Source organism: Urocitellus parryii, chromosome 9 (genome assembly GCF_045843805.1).
Source record: "Urocitellus parryii isolate mUroPar1 chromosome 9, mUroPar1.hap1, whole genome shotgun sequence".
Lineage (NCBI taxonomy): Eukaryota > Metazoa > Chordata > Mammalia > Rodentia > Sciuridae > Urocitellus > Urocitellus parryii.
In genome coordinates, this window is record NC_135539.1 from 80,054,554 (window position 1) to 80,070,556 (window position 16,003).

At 45.7% G+C, this 16,003-nt stretch overlaps 1 protein-coding gene across 2 annotated transcripts in view; it reads right to left on the reverse strand.

The window, feature by feature from the left end:
- Positions 1-419: 419 nt before the first annotated feature.
- Positions 420-16,003, reverse strand: part of Chrm3 (cholinergic receptor muscarinic 3) — a 192,078-nt gene continuing 176,494 nt past the window's right edge. For both annotated transcript variants that reach the window (XM_077802702.1, XM_026413003.2), the window contains exon 2: positions 420-2,800. In XM_077802702.1, coding sequence (XP_077658828.1) covers positions 1,009-2,781 — 1,773 coding nt within the window. In that variant the 5' untranslated portion in view covers positions 2,782-2,800 and the 3' untranslated portion in view covers positions 420-1,008. The remainder of the gene's footprint in view (positions 2,801-16,003) is intronic.

The following is a 16,003-nucleotide window of genomic DNA, read 5'->3' on the forward strand; positions in this document are numbered from 1 at the left end:
TGGATGTGGTTCTTTTTCTGAGCTCAGAGGGGCCCCCACTTAGCTCTCTTGATGGAGATATCAGCACAGGAGGCTGCGTGCACTCAAGAATCTGGCCCAGCCCTGGTGCCAACTGACTCTCGAGGTCCTCTGGTGTGCACAGGTCTGCCAGGAGGCCTGGGGTCTCTGTGGAATATTCTTCAGGGTGGTTAGTGGAAAACAGCCCCAGGGTCAAAAACAATTAAGCTGGGTTGTTTCACTTTTATAGTATATAAGGATCCTAGAGAACTTCAGTTACCAAAGTACTGAAAGCATATATTGCAGAACAAATTTGCCAGTTCAGTGTTTCCATTATGTTATATACACTATGTGTGTGCATGCAGAACTCACACACACAATATATATATATACATATATTTATATACTTATGCAATTTTATTTGTAAGAAACTTGAACTGCACAGAACAGTACTTTGCAAGAATCAAGAATCAAGTCCACAACTAGAGTTTAACAACACACCAAAGAGAGGACGGAAGCTCTACCGGGACAAGAAGGTTCAGCTTTGCAATGTATGAAACAATTTCACAACCACAGATTCACTAGCCTGCTGCATTCCACGAGGGAGCTGGATCGACTTGGGATCCTTGGGGATAACTGGGCCAGCTAGGCTCCTCTGTGATTCCAGAGCTAATGGGAATTAAAAGACCCAGGTGAAACAATTTGAGGGTATAACTGCTGTGAAGCAATATTTGTTTCCTCTTTAAGAAAAATACATGTAAAGTCTATTTCAGAATAAATTTCTTTATATTCAGTAGTATGCCTTTTTTTTTTTTTGCTGAATTGGTATTTGATGCTTTATATTAAAATTGGTTGACTCAGTGGGTGAGTAAACAGGCAGCTTCTTTCACATCTGGCTGATAAAAACTCTTTTTATCATCACCAGGAGTCGCCCCCACCCTCGCCTGACTCCACCTAAGGTCGTGGGTCGACGTGTGCGTTTTTATGTCTCTGCTATGGATAAAAGCTCCTCTACGGAGCCTGCTCGGGCACGCGCTTGTGGAAGATGACCGACTGTCTTTGCTGGTACTGTTGCTTGCGCCGCTTCCTTTTGTCACACTGGCACAGCAGCAGCATCTTGAAGGTGGTTCTGAATGTCTTGTTGCACAGGGCATAGCACACGGGGTTCACGGTGCTGTTGATGTAGCACAGCCAGTAGCCCAGATTCCAATAGGTTTTGGGTATGCAGCTGTCACAAAAGGTGTTCACCAGGACCATGATGTTGTAGGGGGTCCAGGTGATGATGAAGGCCAGCAGGATGGCGCTGAGGGTCTGGGCTGCCTTCTTCTCCTTGATGAGGGACATCCTCTTCCGCTTCGTGATCTGACTTCTGGTCTTCAGAGCAAACCTCTTGGCCAGAGTGGCTTCCTTGAAGGACAGAGGTAGAGTGGCCGTGGTCTTACCCACCGAGGAGTTGGCGTCAGAGGACTTGGCTGTGTCCACGGCAGACTCTAACTGGATGGGAAGCTTGGAGAAGCTTCTCTGAAAGCTGCCACCATCGTCCACGCTCCTCTGGGCCTGCAGCTTATTGGCGCTCTTCTCGGCATCCAGCGCCCGCAGCTCCTCCTCAGGCACCTGCAGGTTGTCCGAAGAGGGCAGCTTGGTGGAGTTGAGGATGGTGCTGTGACCAGGGAGCTTGAGCACAATGGAGTAGATGGCTCTGGTCTCGGAGCCAATGTCCTCCTCGTCGGAGGAGGCCGAGTTTTCCAGGGAGGCGGCAGCATCGTTGTTGTTCCAGCTGTCACTGCTGCTGTGGTCTTGGTCCATCTGCTCGGCGCTGGGCTTCCAGCTCTTGGTGGTGAACCAGAAGTGGCAGCCGCCATACTTCCTCCTGGCCGAGCGTTTCAAGCTCTGCTGCTGAAGTTCGTAGCTGCTGCAGCTTCGAGAACTGCCTGTGGGGTGGACAAAGTTTTCCGCCTCTGCTTCTGTCCCCGAGGCCTGCAGCCCAGCGAGCTCTTTGGTACGTTTCTCGGTTTCCTTATAGATCCTCCAGTACAAAATAGTCATGATGGTGACAGGCATGTAAAAGGCGGCGATCGCCGTTCCGAAGGTGATGGTCGGCTCGCTGAGGAACTGGATGAAACACTCCCCCGGAGGCACGGTTCTCTTCCCTACGAAGTACTGCCAGAACAAGATGGCAGGCGCCCACAGGACGAAGGAAATGACCCAGGCCAGGCCGATCATCACCCCGGCTCTTTTGGTGGTTCGTTTGGCTCGGTAGGTGAGCGGCCTTGTGATGGAGAAGTACCTGTCAAAGCTAATGACCAGGAGATTCATGACGGAGGCGTTGCTGGCCACATAGTCAATGGAGAGCCAGAGGTCACAGGCCAAGTTCCCCAATGCCCACCGATTCATGATGATGTAGGTAGTAAACAGATTCATCGAGATGACCCCGATGATCAGGTCGGCGCAGGCCAGGCTGAGGAGGAAGTAGTTGTTGACTGTCTTCAGCTGCTTGTTGACCTTAAATGCCACTATCACCAGGATGTTGCCGATGATGGTGACCAGGGCCAGGAAGCCTGTTAAGAATGCGATGAAGACCACCTGCCAGATGGTGTGACCTCCCAATGGATCACTGGTGGTATCATCGGGAGAGGAGAAATTCCCAGCTGCTCGTGAAATGTTGTAGCTGCCGAAATGAGTGTCAGTCCCTGGGGGCAGGCCTGCATCTGAAGGACTGTGTATCCAGGAAGCGCTGATGTTTGGAAACAAAGGCGAGGTGGTACTGTTACTGTGCAAGGTCATTGTGACTCTCTGACATAGTCTGGGAAAGAGAGAGAGAGAGAAAAAAAATGCAGTTAGGAAAGTTTCTGCCTTCCTTTGATATGTCCTTTGCATGCGTTAAAAGACACAAAAGATGTGTTAATAGGATGCTGGGTCTCAAAGAAGCAGAACCTTATCCAGTTCATTCTCTGATTTTAAGGATGGAGAGTCTAGGGCTAATGGAGATGGATTTGTTCAAGGTGGTACAAATAGCTTGTACGATCTATTGAACCTTGCATTTTCCCCATTTCTAAATACAATTCCATGACAAACAGCATACTTACTTCTTTTATTTTAGAAAGGGGAAATATTAGGTGCTTACATGATAATTTTTCAATATAGTGTTTTCATCATGCTACTTGATAAATTAACTTGGTTCATTTGCATTTTATCCACCTGGGCATTTACCTGCCTGAGACTTTAAATAGCAACTGTAAGTGATACCATCCCGTTTAAACCTCACTGGAATAGGCAAAGCCAACCAAAGCAAGACAGAAGTAAGTGTAAAACAACTCACATTCTACTGTCCCTTTAAAACATGGATTGACGACATGGTGTATTAGTTTCTTATAAGGTTTGGCAACAAGCTCATTTATTCTAGACTTTCTGAGATGCCTTTAATCTTCCCCATATCTCAGTTACCGCAAAGATTCCTAGACATGGTAGCTAGGTACCTTGCATCCCTTCTTACTGTCCTCCTTGGGCCACCCCGGCCCAGTGGCTCTCACAGACCTTCAAGACCTTCGGGACTCTCACCCCTCATAGCACTTTCTAAGTCTCTGCCTTCATGTCCCATGGGAACTGGTCACATTCTGTTGCTTTGTTTTCATATCTTATGATAAGCTGATTTTATTATCAATACAGGTAATGCCCAAAAGTTCCAGTGCTTTACATATCTGTCTTAAAAAAAAAAAACCTTACTCTTCTGTCGATTGATGTCACACCAGATGTCTGTTACTTATCATTCTTTCAGCCATTCTCGAATATTACTTGCCATGAGTGACCTGGTCCCAAGTCCTTGGCCACATTAATGGACTTAAAGCAGATCCAAGTAGGGAGGGTCAGTTTGGGGAACAGGTAGAGATGCTGGAAAAAGTGAAAAATTCTCTTCTCTTTGGGATTGCTAGATGCTGGTCAGTCTAATTGTAAGCATGTGGAAACCTGAGAAGTAGGTAAACACAGGGGAAGGCTGCAGGGAAGGAGATCGGGAGGAGGGAATGTGGGAAGCAGCCAGCAGGATGTGGAGTGCTTTGAAAACTGGATTTACCTCTTTCTAAATCAACACCACATCTTTGACCTTGCTGGTTATGTGAGCCAACACACTTCCTTTGTTGCTGGGCTTGCTGAGATAGGTTTCTGTTACCTGCAACTAATAGGCTCTGATTAACATATTCTGTTCTTATCAACATCAGCACCTGGTTCAGCTTGGGAGCTGTGGAATTCAGGAAGTCCCAGCCTCTGCCCTCTGGGAACTACCCCCTAGCTGGAAGATGGGATGTGAATAAAATACTTTTAAAAGTACACAGTTATTTAGACAATATTAAATCGCTCCCTGTGGATAGTCATATTATGTTTGTACAAATTCAGCAGCCACTGATCTGTTCAGTTGACAAGTGTGGTGAAAGAACATAAATCAGAATTTCAGAAATAAGCCTAAGGTCAATGGTTTTCTTTTAGTTCATTTCATCCTGTGAATTTCTCTGTGGCTAATTCTACATTTGTTCTGTTCTAAGTGGAATCCAGGGCTTCTTGACTAACCATTAGGAAACGTCTCAACCACAAATCATCACACATGACGGTGTCTTGTACTCTTTGGCTTAGCTGGCCAGCGGCCATCATTACTCTCATGACCCTCCATTAACTCAGTACCTAGGACCATCTGAAAATCTCAGAGATGTGCTTTTCCTCATTTTTAAAGATTTTTTAGAACCTGTCGGTGGTAGAATGGATGTAGATTATGAGCTCAGCAAACATTTTACAGCCATAAAAGAGCTACTAAAGGGGAATGGCCCATAGTCTCCTGTGTACTCATGTGATACAGTTCCTCAAGGACAATAGTTAATAAGTTAATAACCGTGGCACTCCTGATGGCATCTATCAGACTTCCTTCTGACAACCAGGTACATGACAGCTAAAGGCACCAAGGGAGAAGGGGATCTGACAAAGGGCTGTGACACTGAGGATAGGGACATGCTGACTGGGGAGCTAAAAGGACCAGGAAGAGCATTACCCATCGAGGAGAGGAGGCAGTGTCTAGGGAGGCCATGGACCCAGACATATTGGTCCCACACTGCTCATAAGTGGGACGCTCTCACCCCCAGCAGTAGCTTTTCAGTAGAAAGCAGTTCAGCCGAGAGGTAAAGCGAGGTCCCGGAGCTCGGCTGAATGGGTTCCCGTTCTGCCTTGGCCCGCAGAGTGTGCAGTTCAGACTACTCCTTCATCTACAAAATTAGAACACTACCACCCAGCCTGCAGGGTCTGGAGAGGGCAGGCAACATCCTGGAGTGGCAGGCTAGCACTCCGAAGTATCCATGCCCATGTTGCTTCCCTGGTCCCCACGCTAATGTCCTGCATCTGCAGAGCTGGGTTGTTTCTGCAGAAATTTAGGGACAAAGAAGCTTGTCCAGGATAATTTTTTTTTTCTTTTAAAGTGACCTTCAAAGACTCTAGTAGAGATAAATATCTCAAAGGTAAGGTCTTTAAGCACCACAAACACTTAGGATTGAGGAGCAAGGAATGGTCTTCTGGCCTAAGCATGAGACAAAAGAAAGACCCTCCCCTTGCCCCACCCAGACTGAATACAGTGCTATATTCTGCTCAGAGTCAGGATGGCAGAGGATCCAACAAGCAGTAGTCCTGCCCCAAGAAGGGAAAGTCAGCTTGACCAGCCCTGGTTTTCAGGTGTGGGAGACCCCGAACAGGAAACCCTGCTGTAAGCTGCATGGCATGGGACCTCCAAATGCAGTTTCAAGTTATGTGAAGACAGAACCCTTGATCTTGCTGATCTGAGTGTAGGCCAGATTGAAAGTGCACGTGTTTACCTGCAGAGGTATGATGTGTCCCCTCACCCCCAATGCACCCTAGCTCTCCTCCTGGTCACAGACTCCATTCCCTGTGGCAGAGACCTTCCTTCCTTCCCTCTGCTGCTGATCTGTTGAGTTGACAGTGTGGTGAAAGAACATAAAATAAGAATTTCAGAAATAAGCCTAAGGTCAATGATTTTCTTTGAGTTCATTTCATCCTGTGAATTTCCCTGTGGTTAATTCTACATTTGTTCTGTTCTAAGCGGAATCCAGGGGGACATTGCTGCCTGCCACATGCCTCTTCAGAGCATACCTTGTCCTCTCTTCATAGCCCTGGCAAGGGACGTTCCTGGTGTCCCCTCCAATTCACATCAAGGCTGGACCCCACTGTACTGAATAAGGGAGTGTTCCTAGGTAGCCAGGAAATGAGACCCTCCTGCCCATCTCCACCTTCGTTCTGATGCCCATACCTGGGCCATCTTCTGTAGCTTTCTCACTAGTCCCCGTGCCTCTGGGCCAAGATCTCTCACTGCAAGAATCCCCGCTGTTTGGAGGTTCAACAATTACGGTCTCACAGTAGAAAATGATTGGAAGGTCACAAGGACTTCAAAAAAGCATACCTAATACTTACTAGACATGAAAGTAACCTAATGGCTTTTTTTCATATTATATGTAATTTCCTAACACTCAGGGGTTCTAGGTGAGATCCCAGTTGAGATGGTGCTAAGCCTGGGATAAATCTCCCTCAGTTTAAGGTGCTTTTTCTGAGGCAGGCACATCATTTCTAAGCTTCAAGCCTGTGTTCTGTTGAGTATTTTGAGTCTGCGGAGTTCATTCATGGTCGACGCCCATTGAACTGAACCACACTGGGAAGAAGATCCCGGGGATTCTTCCTTCTAATGCTCAGGAAGAAGCAGTGGTGAGAGTGGAGACCCTGTCAGCCTGTTGGCCTTGGCACTTCATGAGAGACCCTAAGCTGGGGTATCAGGATATGAGGGTGGTGGCAGGGTGGGGGTGGGGGAGCCAGAGCAGAGCAGACTGGACTCTTTTCTGGGATGCTCAGCTGCTCCAGCCCCATCAAGTGCTGTTGGGGGGTGGGGAACTCAGGGAAGTGCTGTCCCAGGGTTCCAGGCAGCGGAGCTCAGGTGAGAACATAACCTGCCTGTGGGCACCCGTGAGACTTTGGGGGCACACGTGGTTTCTGGTCCACCCCCTGTTGGGTCACATGTGCAGGCACACAGGTCGGGGTTGGTTCTCGACTTCATCTCTGAGCGTGTGTTTGTATCCAGATCCTTTGACCATTTTTGCTTCATTATATTTTGGAGCACATATGGAATTGATCCACTAAGTTTAAAATGCAAGAGCCAATATGAGAATTAAAAGATAAAAAATAAATCGAACTGAACAGGATATATCAGAGTACATACAACAGAATGATGATAAATGTTGCTTCATGAAACTTTTGCCTCACATGACAGATATTTTACTATGAAATCATGATGGGCATATAATATAGCTCAAGGTCAACAGTGTTTGAAAGCCACTGCACTGGATATTTTGACATCTTTTATTAACATTTAAAAGGAAAGGGTAGGGCTGGGGATGTAGCTCGGTGGTAGAGCTCTTGTCTAGCACACACAATGCCCTGAATTTGGTACTGGGCACCACCAAAAAAATCAGAACAAAACCAAAGGTGAAATAGAAAATGTGAAGAAAAAAATAATTTGAGCATATAGAGGTTAGGGGAAATTGAAAGATAATTATGGAAAATTTATCCCTTCCTAATTATGGAATAAAAGTGTTCTGGGGTTATAAATCTATAAAACATACAGAATATTTTTTAAAATTAAAAAATGCATCATGAAAATAAATGTGAAATTCCTTAGAGAAATGAAAGGGGCCAATATAAATATGAGGCACTTTCTTTGGGATGAATTCCAAAAAGATAAACTCATTTTACTTCCTCTAAGCCATCCCAGGAACAAATTATCCCAGAAAAAGGATTCAAGGATCTCAATTTTTAAACCCTTGAAATGATAAAAAAGCACAACCTACTGTCCCCCCCCCCCCAGGTCTAAATTAATTCTACTCCATCAATTATTCTTTCTTCTTCTTCTTTTTTTAAAACATGTCCAGGAGAAAGAACATCTTTGCAGTTCACATCCAAGCCTTATTTTTAAGACTAATTACTTCGAGCTTCTTTTCTATTTGGAATGCTGCATGTATCATATTGGGGGTTTGTTTTGGGTCTCTCTTTCACAAGAGAGTCTGTTTTCTGTCAGAATCATGACAGCGCTCCACAGTGACGACGCGTCCCAGAGCCATCATGGTTTGTGAGTGGTCTGCTGGCCACTAGGTGGCAAAGCCAACCCACAGAACGTCCTCCGTTACTAGAAGGAGCCAATGCAGGAGGCTGCTCCCCCACCAGGGACCAGGAACCAGGAACTTCAGCTTAGATCAGTCATGCAGCCCATGGAGGAGATCAAACAGGACAAGGCGGCTTTGCAATCAAATGTGTCTTTAAAGGGAATCAGATTTGTGAACTTAGCTCTTGGTTTTCATTTCAAGATGCAAGGAGCAAAGATGTTACCTAATATGGTGCAATTGCTCTTCTTGTGACCAAAACATCCCCGAATGCCAAAACTGGAATAAAACACCATTTAAAAAGGAGAAACCTTGTTTTTAAAGAGTTGATTTGTCTGGTAGTGGGCGCTGCCTTTCCTGAGCTTTTATTCGACAACAAAAACCTCAGGAAGCTTGAGAGGGGTCTTGCATTCGTACTGCTTATGTGTAGCAGTCAAACCTGATATATGTACCTTGAAAACAAAAACCTAACTGGACTCCTGATTATATGCAAGTCTGAAAAACCTTTGTTATTAGAACTTCTAGATCAATGCCATGGAGCACAATGCAAACATGCGCGGTTCTTTGCAAACGTTAGCAAGACCCCCGGAGAGACCCTCTCACTGTCCCTGAACTTGCTCTTCTCTGAGAGAGGAAGGAAGAAGTGCATCTGGATTCTCTTTGGGCAAACCTTCATGATCTAAGATTTGCTTATTATGTTTTCAACATCTGCAGACATATTTATTAGCATTGACTTCGCATACGTGTTGCTTTTGTCATGGAGGCTGAGGAATAGTGCTTCTAACACACCAGCGAGCTAACAGAACCATGGAAATAATTTTGCTTAAAAACCTAGCAAAAACCATCCTTTGGTCTAAATATTTCTATGTGAGCTTATGTACCGAAAGGACACCTGGTGAAGAAACTCCCTTGGACCTAATATTTATGCTTTTGTGATTAATTTAATCTAGACTCGTTATGATTTTTTTTCGAGGTCCATATTTATCAGAGCATTTATTTTTACAAGTGGACATGTTCCACACATATGATTTCCTTTCATGCTACAGCTTATCTGCACACCCCAATTCACACAGGTACCCTAAGTTTGAAAAGAAAGTGGAAGCACCCTAGCAGGCCCTGACACAGCACAGAAGGGACATGAAACACCTGAATCCACCTGTGGATGAATCACCTAAGCACTCTGATCTTGCTTTCTCATCTGTAAAATGGGCCTACAGTATCTGAGGTTAGATAGATTGATAGAAAGGCCCAGTGTGGCCTGCTTGGCTCACTATAGTTTCTTAAAAATGGTAAAATGAGTCTAGTAATTTCCTCTGATTGGTTGATTTTATGAAATGTCTGTTTCCATGGCTCATGGGAGCTATTTTTTTTTTTTTTTTTTTGAGACTAAAGCAGTGATTCTGAGCCCAGGGAGACTCTGTCCCAGGGGGATGTTTGGCAATGTCCAGAATTATTTTTCTTGTCACAACATGGAGAGAATGTGTTCCTGGCATCTGGTGGGTACAGGCTAGGGGTGCTGCTAAATATCCTTTAATGCAGAGGACAGTGCCCCACAAATAATTATTTGGCCCAAGATGTCAATAATACTGGGGTTGAGAAACCCTGGCATAAGGACAGACACTAGAGGTCCAGAAAATGTTGTAGCATTCTGTCTGCCAGGAAAATCTGGAAGATGTCCTGATACTAATTAATGGGGCCAACTCCAATTCTCTGCAAGAATCAGCTCTCACTTAACTTCTCTGGAAACCACACTGGGCACCCTCCCGCTATGCATGCACCCAATCCTTCAGTCCTAATTTCAGTAGGAAATACCTTTGAGCACTTACTGCTTAAAGTGGGGACACGGTTCTTGTTCTAGAGGGACCATTTGTTGGCACCACTATCAACTAAATAAAATAATGGGGGGAGTAGTAGTGTCGATGATCAGCTTTGCATGAGCCGGTGAGGAGGGAGCACAGGGGTGTCTTGTGAGTCTGTAGGAATAAGCCCCCACCCACCAGCAGAACAGAGCAGAGCATTCCAAACAGAGGGAGGAGCCCATGCCAAGTCCATTTCCCAGTGCTCCCGGTGTGCCCTGCACGTGTCCCTATTAGAGCTTGAAGCATTTCCGTTTGCGCCTCCTAGGCCACTGGAGGACCCTTCAGGAAGGTTCTGTCTTCTCCTACCCAATGTTTTACTCTGAAACAAAGTACAATCTCTTTCTAGCTTTGAACCCAGAACCATTGCCTCTACTCTGATCTTAACTGACAGCAACATAGCTTTACTTTGGCTGGGACCACCGGCAACAGAAGGGCTCAAGAAGACACTTGGAGATCAGGCAAAGTGGCCAGGAGTCAAGGTTGCGTTGGGTGAGCAGTGGCTGGAAGTCGAGAAGTTGAGGGCTGGGGCTCTAGAGGCAGCTGTAGGGAAGGCTGAGGAACCAATGGACATTCTCAAAACTGCCTCACATGGAGGCGGGGGAATGAGCACAAAACAGCTAGAGGCCCCCAAGGGAACCAGCGTCACTTGATAGGAAATGATTTGGCACGCGCTCTCTGCTGCCCCTGACTTACTCTTATTTAACACTTAGAAACCCATAGCCACTGGGGGGTTGAGGGAGGTGATAGCCAGCCTGGGTTGAGTCCTGGTTCATGCTTATGAATCATGGGACTTTAGGTCAATAATTAAAGCTCTGGGATCCCCCAGTGTCCACGCAGCTGTTGAGCCGATTCAATGAGATAATCGGCAAAGCCTCAGGAGGTTTGCAAGTGTTGGTCTTCTCTCTGCTCCCTGCGCATGTCCACAGCTGAGTCCCTGGGACGTGTCAGCAAGGCGGCCGTCAGGAGGCGCCCATGTGCACCAGCAGCCACCTGGGCCACTCCTCTTTGAAACATCCCTTCCTGTATCTGTGTATTTTTATTTTACTATGAGGTTGCAAATCTTTCGAGGACACCATTGAAGGCTTTTTCCTCTTTCTTTCCCTTTTGAAAAAATTCAGTTTCTAAATCTGTTTTAGAATCCCTGTGTTTAAAATAGAGCAGCTCGTCAGCAGATAAAACGTTTAGAGGGTCGATATTCAATGTATATGGCTTGATTTCCTTAGAGAAGCAAACAAGGCAAGAAAAGGTGTGGTTTGTCTCAACACGTGAGAATCAAAGGCCCCTCAGATGACAATGGATGCTTCTGAAGAAGAGAGAGGCAGGAGGGGGAGAAGGAGATGGTCCAACAGGGTGGCAAATCCTCACTGTGGTGGGAACAATTTGGGGGGATACGTGGCAAAGAATTTCACGCAAGGCTGAGGTTGAGGGTTGTCGTGGGAGCACAGGAAACCAGGGAAATGAAAACAGGACACCAAGATTTTATTTGGATTTCTATTGTCCTTTCAGGGACACGCTTTCGAAGTTCTGTTCCATGATCTTAAAGGCAAACATCAAGATGACCGCAGGGAATTGCTGGTTTTGACCCCACTGCTTCCTTTACTGCTGCGACTGATGACCCCGTCCTTCAAAAAGCGGCACTTTCCTACATGATGTGAAGGTCCCCACTCAGTGAACCTTGCAAGGACCGCGGGAGGAGGGACTGTCGGGTCCACTTGAAGGGTGAAGAAACGGGTACCGTGAGTGCTTACACATTTGTCACATGGCGGCTGTCACTGCAGAAGCAGGATGCCAGCCCAGGCAGCCTGCTCTCCAGCCTCTGCCCAGCCTCATCCCTAGCAAGCAGATCTCTCAGGGACAAGCACAGCTTTCAGACAATGTCCCTGTGTATTCAGCAGAGACTCAGTCCTCTTGCCCTTGACTCTCTCATTTCCATGCCTTCAAGGTAACCACTGAATAAGTAAATATTCGTTATGTGAATGGATATGTTCCTCCAAAATCTGTTCTTCTGCAAATTATATATGTGCCTCTAAGCACTTATCACGTGCCAGGCTCTGTTCTTTGTGTGTTCACTTATTAGTTCATTTAATTCTCGTCACAATACTGCAAGGCCAGTGATTAAAATGCCAGATGAGAAAATGGAGGCACAGAGAGACTTGGTGCTTGGGCCAGGGTCACTCAGCTTCTATGGTGCAGAGTTGAGATTTGAACCAAAGACAACAGACCACAAAATTTACTTCTAACACCCTTTGGGCGTTATGTTCTCCAGCTTATCTTTTTGTGTGTTCCACTTAGCAATATATTATGGACATCATTCCCATTCTGTGCAAATACATCTTTATGTCACATATGCTTTAAAACACAAAGAGGGACTATCCAGGATCTTGTAGTTGGCACCTTGTCATGGCTTTGGCTCCAGTAGAATTTCCCGAGCAGGAGAGGACAGGGGATACCGTGTTTGCTGAGGACTCTTTTGAATGAAATGTTGCAGAGCTCAGCACCCCTGAGGCCAACACCAATCTCTAAGCTTCTTCTGACAATAACTTAGCTTGTTTTCAGACTCGACTCTTCCTCTTGCTCTGCCACCATGTTTATGGAGGAGTTAAGGCCCAAGGCCTCAGGTTACCAGTGTTTCAAGGAACTAGTCCTCAGCTATGCGACCACACAGCTGTGCAGAGAATCAAATAACCTAACAGATGTGCAAGCACGAGATGGATCAGGACCTTAAACAGTTCTTTTCTTATAACACCAATGCCAAGGGCATTTGCAGTGTAATTAAAACATAAAAGGTGAACTAAATTCTTTAAATTTGATAAACAAGTAGAAAAGATGATTATTTTATTGAAAACACTACTTGTAAGGACGAAACAATGCGTCCAGAAACTGTGAGAATCAAAATAAGATAATAAAATATGTTTTTTGGCACGCTCAGTCTAATTAAATATTAGAAAACAATGATCTCTTGTTTTGAATTTCCTGAAACCAAATGGACACTAAAGCTCGTATCACTGTTAATTCTGGCTTGATGGGATTAAAAACAAAGAGGCAAAGGAACAAAGTTGGACCCGTCAAACAAAACAGTGCGAATACTTATTCTGAAACATGAGAGGAATATGATTGAAAAATTAAACACAGCGAGTGTGAAATCAACACAAGTGGTCTTATTCAGACAGAAAAAGAAGAAATCGTGCTGAGATCTATGAATAAAAACAAACAAAAATAACTGCAGGTTGGATGTTGGATGGTGCCTGAAATTATTTTTCACGAACCCCCATCAAGTTGTACCTCCTCTGGGCGACACGGACTCACCTCCCGGGCTGTGCACAGGGATCTTGGCATGGAAGATCCCTTGCTCCCAACTGCCTCCAGGCTCCCTGAGGGCAAGAAAGGGTGCATGTTGTACGGCAATGTACGGCAGGAAGTGGATGGTTTGGAGCCAGATCCACCACCTGGAACTGCAGGGTGCACCTACCTTACGTGGGCAGAGCATGCTACCTGCTCAAGCTTGTGGCTGAGGGGGGATCAAGTCCCTGCATGTGGTCATTGTTATTGAGATCTTTTGACGATAGCTCACATGGAACACTTTGTGGAGCTGATCTATCACAATGGAGTAGCCAATCTTCTCCAAAGGAATTCTTTTTGCAGTGGCTAACACGCAGATTGAAATGATTTTGAAGTCTTTGTGATGCTAGCAAAAGAGTCAATGCATCACACTGTACTTGAGATCTCACTGCTGCACACACAGTGCCATGTGTACTGTTGAATCGCTGCATTTTAGGATGCGTGACACATGGTATAATCACCTCTGTGATACTAGGGAATGCCCACTGTATATCGAGTGTCTGCTTTGGTGACTTCTATAGTCATTAGATGAAGCCCTTATTAATAACTCTGCAAGGCAGATAGAATCCTCAGCATTTTATGTAGAAGAAACAGGCTCACAGGGCTAAGTGGACACTTGCCCAAGGCACCTTGGCCAGGCAAGTGCTGGGATGTGGACTATGAGCGTGGAACTCGGAAGGCCTTCACCAAAGCAGCTCTTTATTTCTTCAACCAACAATGAGATTCTCAAATCTCATTGCCTGAATGCATTGCCAGTTCTAGAGTCAGTAAAGGTTTGATTCCTCTTTACTCTGTGAGAGCTGACCCAGAGTATGGGTCATAAGAGAATTGATGACCAAAGGCCTCCCTGAGGCCAGACTGCCTGTCTCACACTTACCACCTTCATGGTGCTTGATGCCGTTAACACTGGCAACGTCCCTGTTGGGGCACAGCCATCCAGTCCAGCTGTGGTAGCCCGGGACTGACTGGCTGGAACCTGGTGAACCAGCCTGCAGGGCCATGGGCAGAACTGAAAACAGAGGTGACCCGAGTCTTTGGGCAGGTTTACTTGGCAGCAGGGGCCGCCCTGAGACTCCTGCCTTCCTTCCTTTGACCCTGCAAGTCAGCACACCCTGGTGTAGGAAGCTATGGATGGCACTTAACTGATTAACACGTCAGTGGGCTTCTTGGTGGAGACGGGGACAATGGCATCAGAGCCAATGGAGTGCCAGGTGACTCTGCCTTAGCCAGTCTAGTTCTCAGGGCTTCTCTTACTGACTTATGAGGGCAGGTGTCAGCATGCATTTGACCATCCACACCTGCGTCTCAAGAAGCCCTTTCAACTATGAAAACAGGCTCTGAAAGAAAAGGTTTTTATTTTTTAGTTTTTAGATATTTCTTAGTTGTCAATGGACCTTTATTTACTTATATGCAGTGCTGAGAATCGAACCCAGTGCCTCACACATGCTAGGCATGCACTCTACCACTGAGCTACCACCCCAGCTCAAGGAAAGGTTTTTAATAAAATTTATATTTCAAAATATTCCCATCAGGGAAGAGACAGACTTTGCAGAGACTGAGGTTTATATCATTTTGAGGTCTGCTCCTTTAAGAAGGTGAATGCAATATGAAATGCATTGCTCCCCCTCCCTCTGGGAAAAGGCTTGAGGTCTCAGCTTTATCAGCCTCACAGCATTCTCCAGCGGTAGCACAAAATAACAAAAAACCTAAATGATTTAGTTAGGGTTGAGATACTGAAATTTTAAAAAAATCCTGTGTTTAACTACCAAACTAAAGCTACACATGTGCATGAACTAGAGGAATGAAATTCTTCTCAAAACTATCTCAGTGAACAATGCAAGTGGAATGCTGGGAAGGGCAACTTTGGGCATCTGACTGCCCGGGTGTGACATCTGCCCGAGAATGAGGCTTCTGAAGGTGGATTTTGCTTTCAAAGTTGGAGTCCCACTGTGTGCCAGCGAGTTATCAGGTTAAGGAAGAGGGGGAGCTAAGAGTGGATTTCCTCTGCTGGAAAGGCAGTATCAGATCCACACAGAGCCTGAGGCGAGGCCAAAGGCCATCTGTGAACTCGGGAACATCTATGTGCGTAACTGTCACCAGCAGGTGAATAGGGAGGACAATGGGACAAATCAGGACAAGTAAACATCACATGGAGGGGGGCCTCAGTTTAGTTTTTCTGAGAATAATACAGAATAATAAAGAAGAGGTTACTTTGACAAAATTATGTCAAAGGGACACTGGGCGGTAGCTCTCTGCCTGTCTGGCACAGGCAGCTCACATAGAGCCTAGCGGTGCTCACTGGGACCTAGCCGGAGCACAGGGAGCATACGTTGTGACAAATGGCACTGAATCCAGCTGCAGGCAGGTGTGTACTGAGATTCCTGAAGGCATGCCAGGTTCAGACAACTTAAAATTCTTAATTAGAGATCTGGAAGTGAATGCTAATGAAATTTTCACATGATATTAGATTTGCAGCTATTGTGAGCCCAAGCAGACATATGGAAATTGATGGACCCGCTTGCAATCATACAATTTATTTAAAGAAAACCTCTGACCAGATGTTATGCTACCCGTGGCCACTAAAGATAGAAGATGCACAGAAAGATTGAGTTTAAACTG